Source organism: Symphalangus syndactylus, chromosome 3, assembly GCF_028878055.3.
Source record: "Symphalangus syndactylus isolate Jambi chromosome 3, NHGRI_mSymSyn1-v2.1_pri, whole genome shotgun sequence".
In the NCBI taxonomy this organism is placed as follows: domain Eukaryota; kingdom Metazoa; phylum Chordata; class Mammalia; order Primates; family Hylobatidae; genus Symphalangus; species Symphalangus syndactylus.
Window position 1 is genome coordinate 69,932,628 of NC_072425.2, and position 9,540 is coordinate 69,942,167.

The 9,540-nt window shown below is 41.8% G+C and overlaps 1 protein-coding gene across 1 annotated transcript in view; it reads right to left on the reverse strand.

The window, feature by feature from the left end:
• RORB (RAR related orphan receptor B) overlaps positions 1-8,924 on the reverse strand; it is a 195,371-nt gene extending 186,447 nt beyond the window's left edge. The window contains exon 1 of the mRNA XM_055272244.1: positions 8,841-8,924. Within this exon, the coding sequence (XP_055128219.1) occupies positions 8,841-8,847 (7 nt within the window). The 5' untranslated portion in view covers positions 8,848-8,924. The remainder of the gene's footprint in view (positions 1-8,840) is intronic.
• Positions 8,925-9,540: the final 616 nt, after the last annotated feature.

The following is a 9,540-nucleotide window of genomic DNA, read 5'->3' on the forward strand; positions in this document are numbered from 1 at the left end:
AATATATTCTAGTTAATATTCAGCATTTAAAACAATTATTTGTGTTTCAGGACTTAAAAGGCATGACTCTGTGGTCCTGCCCACTATGTGGAAATTTGAAGATGAGATTCATGCTGATGCAGAGGGTTATGGCCAAGAGTGACAGTTTGGCTGCCTGCAAGTTTCAAATGGAGGCATTTGCTTATGTGAGTTTATCCCAGCTCAGAGTCTGTTTATCAGCTTTGCGGTCTCAGAAATTTGAAATTACCAGTGTTTCAGAGTAAATCAGACATTAGTACGAGGACCCATGTTAACTAAGTTCACAAGAGCTAATGTGTAAGACCAGAATGACAAACTATCCTTTCAAAATGACTAAGCTTTAACTGAGGACTGTAGTGGACACTTTTTTCAGCCTGATCAGCAACTCACTCACAGTGCTGGGATGGAACCAGCTAATATTTGCCTCTCATACTCAGGTTTTTATTAGTAGGAGTCTCCAGAATTTTCCTTCTTTAAATATGCTGAAGAAAGAGAATAGCTCAAAAGTCAGCAAGTGTTGATTTTACAACTTAATTTTCAGATTACAGTATTACTTCCAAGTATGTGGAATGGAAGAATTTAAAGAACATCATTGTGGCCCTCAGACATGGCCTACATACTCTGTTACTTCAATGGGTTTTATTCTACTTGATATCTAGTAATTTAAGGTACTCTCTAGAGCAGATATTGCTACTTTCAGATTATAGTATTAAAGAAAATGAAACTCAATATACATCAGTCATTTCCTTTTTTAAAAAATAAATAAGAATTTTACTTATAAAAACAATTGTATATGGATATTATATTTTTACGTTTTCTTTTTCTTGGTGATACTTTTTTTAAAACAAGCTATACCCTCTTCCTTACACTGATACTCATCTCACCTTCAATATACTTTCTTTTTGTAATTTTAAAAATTGCTTTAAAGGATTTTGTTTTCAATTGTCACTTGAGAATAATTTTACTACTAAAAGTTTTGAGAGCAATATTATTTGTGCTACATCAGGTTATGTTGTTTTTGGAATAGGTCTACTATAAACTCAATTTCACATAACACCAACTGTATAAGGCAACAGAGGAGTACAACTAACAGTAATTTAATAGACCTCATTTATGATGAACAAATTAACCCAAAGAGGGAGTTCTACTTATCTTTAGAGGCCCATCTCAAACATCACTTCCCTTTGAGAGCTAGTCCGACTTTCTGACAGCGTCCTTGCCATGTTCCATTCTGCTTTCTCTTTGATCCTAGCTTCGACTACTGACTGTGCTTTATCAACCTGAGGATCCCTGGGGTTCAGCCCTGTACCTTACACTTTGGGTGGATGTAGTCAGTAAATCTTTAATAAATAAATATGTGAGTCAAGTACATTTCTTTTTATATATATGGCTGTAAAAGATGACATCATCTTTGAGCTTATTCCTTTTAAAATTAAAACTGAAATATTTTGGGGAAGATGTTATCATTCTTGTACTTGAGAGTATATCTTAATTTGGGCTCCTAAAAATGAGTTGATCAATGAGTTTGACAAAGTTTTCAGAACAGATGAGAATCAAGCTTAGCTGGTTTCAGATAAGGAGAGACATTTGTATTTGAAAATATTAAAACAAAACAAAACAAAATAAAGCTGGTCAGAAAATTAAAATTAAATAAATCTGCATTTTTTGCAGCTAATAATACTCATTTATTTCATGCCAAGTTCTGGTTATAAATGCCAAGGCCTTTTTAAAAAGCTCTTGTTGTTTCTTTTTTAAGGATAATTTTGTGCTTAAATTCAGAATACCATTTGTACATCTAATTCAGTCCTAAAATATTGTATATCTCTGGTTGTCACATGATTACAACATAATTTAGTGAAATTTAGTTAATGGTATAGCAGTCTTTAAAAGAATAATTCTATATTGGGCAGTTGAGTGAGAATTTTTTAAATACACAATTTCAAATTAATTTATTGCAATTATTTATTAAAAAAAGCTTTACTATGAGGTAAACTACGTAACAGTTTTCTTTAAGCATCCCAAGTTTTTCATATACTCCACAGTGCCAAGATATTTGGTTTATATGAGCACAAAGTAATAAGTAGGGTAGTAAGAAAAGCATAATTTAGTAAACAACCAGATTAATTTGATCTTTCTTTACTGATGTCCGTGATTCCTCTAAATTAGCCAGGACCACACGATATCATAACTAATCATACAAAAATGACATTAGTAAATACCCATTCTAGTAATTTTAATGTCAGCATACCCAGCCAGTTAATAAAATATTTACTACGCAGAGGTGAACATGCTTAAGTCAAAGCAAATTACTTTTGTTCTTTTATAAGAGCATATTTTTGAGTAAGATTTTAGCCTTATATTTTGACAAAGGCAAGATGTTCGTTTTGGCTTTTGTAAAAACATGCCTATTTCAAGAATGTTCTAATGTAAATTTAACACAAAATGTATCATTTAATTATTACTATAAAGTTGTAATCTATTTACAATATTTATAAAATTACTAACCAAGCAGCATGCATGACATATTGAGTATAAAATACTGTACCTTCTAAGTGCTATTTCTTAATGTTTTAAATGCTTACTATGCAAGGTGTACAACAATGAGGGTAGAATATATATTGAATAATTCTTGCTCCTCAGATATGCACTAATAAATTTGCACTTGTTACAGAGCCACCAAATCTGGGACTTGAGATATTAATGGCCACATAGATATATTTTAGAGGTTACCTGAGCAAGCCAAAATTCTAAGTGGTTTGAAATATACAATAATTTTGTCACATTGTGATCACAATATTTCCTTTCATAAGAATCTACCCCCAGTGCCATTAGTTAACCACATGGTTATTATATGTAGCTTGATTCACTATAAATGCCGTTATAACACCTGTGGTTTCCCTCATTAAGAATTGAATGGATGGGGTCAGGGGTTGAAAGGGCAGCATATGCGCTATGAAAGAACTAGTTAACATAGCCTATTATATTGGTGCACTGGTAAATCTCATTTCTATTCATCAGATGATTAGTTCAATCAATATTTATTCCTCTATGCTTCCTTTGTGTTGCGCTACAAAGGAGACATCCTTCAAATTCATGGCATAAACCTTGTTATCTATGAATTTGTTGCTTAATTTGAGAGGGAATATTTTATTTACTTGGCAGTCCTGAATTCTTTGATTCCCTTTCCCTCTAATTATCATTAGGTAGTATAATGGAGTTTTGTGTAGATTATTTATAAATAGATGTTATTAACAGTTTCTTTTTTATGCGACTCTAGTACCACGTGTATTCATATCTTCCCTTTGAATGCTCTGGAAAGTTGCTCTGTTTCTCTAAATATATTTGAGTTTGGAAGTCTGGATTGTGAAAGCAAAGATAAGAATGATTTTCTCTCTCAAATATTCATTCTTCTTGTCTGAGTGGGTGGTTATAGGCACATACATATACATATTGCGTATCAGTGTATATCAACAGACGCCTCCAAAGACTGCTATTATCTGCTGGGGATTCTGTTAAGTCAGAGATTCTATTCAAAGTAAGATAAATATTTGCAAAAAGCTGTAATTGGAAGATGATTACAAAATTACAGGAATAATACTTTTTGTTTAGAGTGCTTATTTCATCAAAGGTCATCATTCATTATATCACAAAAGACTTATTTCATTAGTCGGCTTGATTTCTATCCTTTAGACAAGAATAGATAGAATAAGAGAGCTATATCTAGAATAAAAAACATACATTAATTATTAGGCACAATTTCCATTTCTAATATTTATTTTTCTATATATTTTTAACATCACAATAAATGTTTTGTTAATGTTAATTAAATGAATGCCAGTATAAATAAAGCCTTTACTTTTTTTGTCTTTGTAGAATAAATACAGAAATAGTTTAGTCTTAAGAAATTATCCTCATATTATTAAAATGTCACCTCAATCACTAATAACTTTTGCACTCACAACGTATGTGCTCATGAACCTTTGATGTGTTTCAATTTGGCCAGAATTTGTCAGTCTTCACTTTGGAATTAATTCTTATTTCCTAATATGTTTACTTGTAAGGCTTAAATTTCACCAATGCACAGTGGCACTGATATTATTGTTCACAATTTTAAGCCACACTTTATATACAAATTTGCAGAATCCCAGCAGACCCATGCATATACAATTTTTTAACTAATAATTTTTAAAGTTATAATATTAAACAATTAATTGAATGCTGTAATATGTACTTTAAATTAGAGGTGTATTATTCATTGCAATGGAATAATCTAGTAATGCGCTGTGATTTATACTTTTATATCTTTGAACTATTGTAATGAGAGGTCTAAAAACCATATAGGCCGTCCTGTATTTCTAAAAGGTGAATACAGGTTTATAAAAGGTGATGTCATAGCTGAAAAAGCAATTTACTTATCTTTTTATGTAGAAAAGCTTTCTGTATCAAATCATATTAAATCCCTGTTGACAACTGTGTATACGCTACTTTTGGGGGAAAAAAGTAGGTATTATTATGAGATTTAAATGTCATTTTCATGAAGACCAACCCAAAAACTTTGTAATTTGGTGTAGCAAAATTTTTGTTCCTGTAAAATTAGGTTTCATGGCTTGGAAACACTTAAATTTAAAATATAATCTATGCAAATACACTCCTCAATAGTTGTTTTTATGGCTGATCATAGTTTAGTATTATCAAATTGCTGCCAAAATAAGTCAATGTTAACATTCATATTTGGTTAAGAGTATAAAATAATGTTTTTATTTATATTAAATGATCACATAAACCACTTTAATAATGATGCAAAGACTCATCTGTTAGGGATTCTCTAATGAGCAAAAGCTATATTGTGGTTGACGGAAAATCCAAAGATTAGTAAGTTTTAAGTAAATGCAAAGAAAGGAGTTTTAATCTTGTGTCCCTCAGGTTTATAAAGTTTGCTGTTCAAAATTTCTTCATCTACATTTTCCTCCTGGTTTCCCAATTCGTGATTGTTAGAAAATATAGAAAAGTAAAAGCCTTGGTGGTACTAATACCTATCCCAGAAGTCCAGTATGTCAAGCACTTCTGTGTCATAATACTTGTTACAAACTCACCCATGATGCTGGGGGAGGAAGGAGGAGAGAGTCGCTGGATGTAACCATTTAAGAAAATATTTTATTTTTATGGCTATATATTATTTCAACAATAGTTGAAATACATCTTTAGGATTTCTTTTTAAACTGTTTCAATTATTACATTTCTTGGAATGAAGACAGCTTACTGATGATTACTTAATGAGCAATTATTAATGGACTACTAACAGAGATGTCCTTCTAGCAATATTTTTTTAATTGCGGGAGGTGGAATGTTGGTTAGAAATATTTAATTGGAACTTGTGGAGGAAATTAAGAGAGAGAACTTGTTTAGGTAATCTAAAGGCCCTGCCAGCAGGACATTCAGAGCTCCATACTTCTGAAGGGCTGCCATACCTCTGAGAGCCAGAAGCCTCTTTTCTAAAGTTTAGCACTTCGTAAAAATTAACTACCTGCAAATAATAGAGGAAAAGTAGACTTTAAAAAAGCCAAGCCCAATCCTTGTTTATAGAAAGCATAAAACCAGATTTCTAATCCGCTCCAGCGACAATCACCTATTGATTGCGACGACATCTGTGCCCCTGTTTTTGGAAGCAGGGTTTTCCGTGGAGGCAGGACTGAAAAATCCGACCATTTCCGCGCCCCTGTGTAATAAACAGCCCACAGATCTTTCAAGAAGGAACCCTGAAACCCACACCTCGGCTCACTTCTTTCTCACCTAGTGATGGGCCCAATTAAAGGTCCTCCCTTCCGCCTTCAGAAGTTATTCCTTTCAGTAATGAAATCTACGGAGAAGCCTCTCTAGAACTTCTGTGGTACCCTCTCACAGACAAAGGATGAAAGGCTTTGTGCGCCACCAAATACAACCTCCTCCGCCCCAGGCTAGAGTAAGCCACTGCGCTGTGTCCGGGACTCAGTTCAGCCATGGGGCAGGACAAGGACGTCAGCCATCAGGGACTCTTAACCCCTTTCTTTCCCCGTAGCTTCCCTGGGGATAAAGTCTCTTAAATGCCCTAGGAGGGGGAGGAGTAGGGGGTGGGAATAGGTTTGCCGGATTGGCCCCGAGGGAGACCACTGAATCCCAGATCACCTTTCCATCGCGCAAAGCGCCCTGATTCAGGACAGTTGTCAGCTGCAAACTGTGGAGCCCAGGCGCTAACTAGGACCACCTGGGAATGGAAAGCGCGCGCGTGTGGATGAGGGAAATGCAGTGGGCCCACGGTAAAGCCCAGGTCAAAAACGGCTCCTCTCCCAACACAGGGTGCTTAGTAGCCCTGCACGAGCGAAAGCTGATTCTTTTCCCGCTTTCACTTCTCAAGTTCACTCTCAAGTTCAACCCCCAACTCCACAAGACGTCAGAGTAGCCTGGATCTTTTCTCAATCCCATTCTTATGGAACAGCCTCTCATACTGTGGAAGGGCACTGTCCGGGGAAAATATGAAGAGGTAGTAAGGAAAGACACTAGGGGTCAGGAAAGGGCAACCAGGAATGGCGATAGAGCGACCTGGTCATCTTTTAAGCTTACATTTCCTCCAGCGCGTTCCCCTAAGGCCGCCTGAGAGCTGCCTCAAGTTAGAAGTTGTAAGGGGTCATCAGGCGCCTGGCGAGGCTGGCGCCCTCTTTGATAGGTCTGTGGGCTTAAACTGGTTTTCTCAAGGTGAGCATGAGGACCAGCGCCTGGCTTTCAATCCTTCCAGCTTCTGGAGTCCTCAAAGCGACCGCCGTGGCGAATCAGGACAGTCATCTGCAAACTGCTCCTTCAGGAGAGGCTAGATCAAGCTACAACCCATCCCCACCCCGCGCCGCACTCCTTCTACGATGTAAGGAGTGAGCGGATTTTATGCCCTAGGTCCTAGTGCTGGGTCCGAGCTGAGGTGGCGCATAGTTTCCGACGTTCAGAAAGTATTAACCCAGCCACAGGGGGAAAGTTAGAAGGGAAGAAGGGGAGGGACGAACTGGCAGCTCCAGACTGGGACGCGGGAAACCGAAAGAATGGATGGGATGGTGAGATGGGCTAGAAAAAGAAAAACAAAAGACTGGGCTTCTCTTACTAAGCCAAGGTTCTCTACTCGCCAATTGCCCAGGTATAGTTTCTTGAAAGAATTTAGACAGTGAAGCATGTAACCAACCTCCAACCGGGACAATCGGCTGGAGCCAGCGCGCACACACTCGGGTGCCCCACTCCCAGCGAGCCGGCCAATCAAGACCATCCCATCAGGACGTCCTTGTTTCTTATCTACAGTCAACCCCCTCCCCCATGGACAATCTCTCTCCGTTCCTTCTTCTCCTTCCCTTTCCTGACACATCCCAGCGTCCAGCCAGCAAACCCTTGAGTCCAGGCTCGGGGCTCACCGGATGCGGGAGGGAGTGGGAGTGAGACCCGCTGCCTCCTGGGGTGCTCCTCTAGTGGCGTTAGGGGGACTGGGTGGGAGAGGATCACTTTCAGTGGAAGGAGGAGACCAGTGATTGCATCCCAACTCTCCCAAGTGCTCCCTGCCTAGACCACCTCTCTCCGGGTCTGGGATGCAAGAAGGTCTGGAGCTGGCCGTTACTAACTTTCTGTTGTCAAGACCCAGGGGTACGTGCGAAGGATAGAGAAGAGCCCCCGATTAACCGCGGTGTGGCCAGGAAGAGAGACTGGGGGTGGGAGTGGGTGCCCAGAGCTTGCACAGATCCCCATGTCAAGCGGACACCCGCCTGGCTCTTCAGTAAAAGAGTGAAGAAAGGCCGAGCACAGCGCGAAGGAAACCTGAGGTCTCCGGCAAGGCAGGAGAGGAGACCAAGTGACTCCCCGAAACCCACTCTCCAGCCCTTCGAGAGGCCGAGTCCAGCCGGAGCAAGCGTAACGCTACCGTCCTTGGCGCGCATCCCCGCAGACCCCAGCTCGCCCCGGGGTCCCGCCGCCGCCACCGCCACCGCCACCGCCACCGCCACCGCCACCGCCTGCTACTGCGAGGGTCCTGGCCCGAGGGTGCCCCAGCACCTTCTTCCACTACGGGCCCTTTATCTGACAAAAGAGCCGGAGCCCATGACTTTCCAGCCGTGAGTAGTGTGGCCTTTCCAAGCCTCCAGAACTTTCTCATTACAACTTTTCAGGGGTCGCACTACTGCCTGGGCCGCGCGGGCTCGGGCACGAGGACCTGGCCAGGGCGCAGCGCCGGCACGAAGGCGCGCGCCGGAGAACTAACTGCTTCCTCAGCCGCGTCCAGCCTCGCAGCATTGCTCTTCTGCTTACTACTCCAGAGAAGGGACATGCCTGTTGGCCAGGATGCTAGTGGGCCTCGTAACCTGGGAAGTGTGTGCCCGCGCGTGTCCACCCTGCCCCCGGCCGGTGCGCCCCGCGCGCCTAACCCCGGCGGGAGACCACTGCGCGCCGGGCGCTTCCAAACTGCTCCTGTCCAGAGGCATCCCTCTTTCGGCTTTCTCCATCCCGTGTCCGCTTCCGCACCCGAGAGCGACAAGCAAAAAAGATTCAGTGCAACTCAAGGACTGGTAGGAACCAACTAGCCTGTCTCTCCTCTCCAAAAAAGCGCCCTCCCGCGTCCTTCCAGAACTCCCGAAAGACATCAACACCTTCCCGCAACTTTCTACGCCCAGGCCATTTGCAGTCTCACCTGCGAGAGCGAATTAGGGGAACTGCGCCTGGGCAACCTCTTTCCCTTTCTGCTGGGTGCCCTCCCCTCCCCCATCTCCCCGTCTGGCTGGAGTTGGCCGGACTCGGGGAGCCTCGGTGCCCGCAGACTCGCTTACCTCGCATGGTGTGGCCGCTCTCCCGCTCCGCGTAGTCATGAAGCTGCTCCCAGCCCGAACCCCGGAGAGCCCAAAAATCCCGCTCAGCACGAGTGAAGAAGGTGGTCGGCGAAGAGCTGCTCTGCCGAGAAAAGCATCCCTTTAGGCGGACGCCGTGGCTGCAGGGTGACGTTTGCCGCCGCCGCCGCTATGTTAACAGTTTTGATGTTGGTGGTGACTGTTTTGATGATTGTTTGTTTGTTTGTTTGTTTGTTTTCAGGGAGGGTGGAAAAAAAATGTTCTGGCTGTCTGGTGCCTGGGTTTTGTTTTGGTTTTGTTTTTCTTTTTCTTTCTCTCCAATGTGCTTGCTTTTTAAAAAATGCCACCGCCTCCGGCTCAGAAGATTTCTTTTGTGATCACTTGGACTGAGGAGGAGGAGGAAGGGCAGCAGCAGGAGGAGGAGTTGGTGGTGGTTTTGTTAGTTACAAAGAAGAGGGAGAAGGAGCAAGGGGGAAAAAAGGAAACAGAAAGAAAAGAAAGAAAGGCGGTGTGGATGGCAGAGCATGTGCGTTTTCACATGACATCTGTGCCTGTTAGCGGATCCACAATGTGAATTTTCACTGTTCAGTTACAGGGAGGAAGGGAGCAGCGAGAGAGAAAGAGAGGGGAGAGATGGAGAGAGAGCGCTGAGAGGGGCTTATACGCGAGGGCGGGCTTGGCC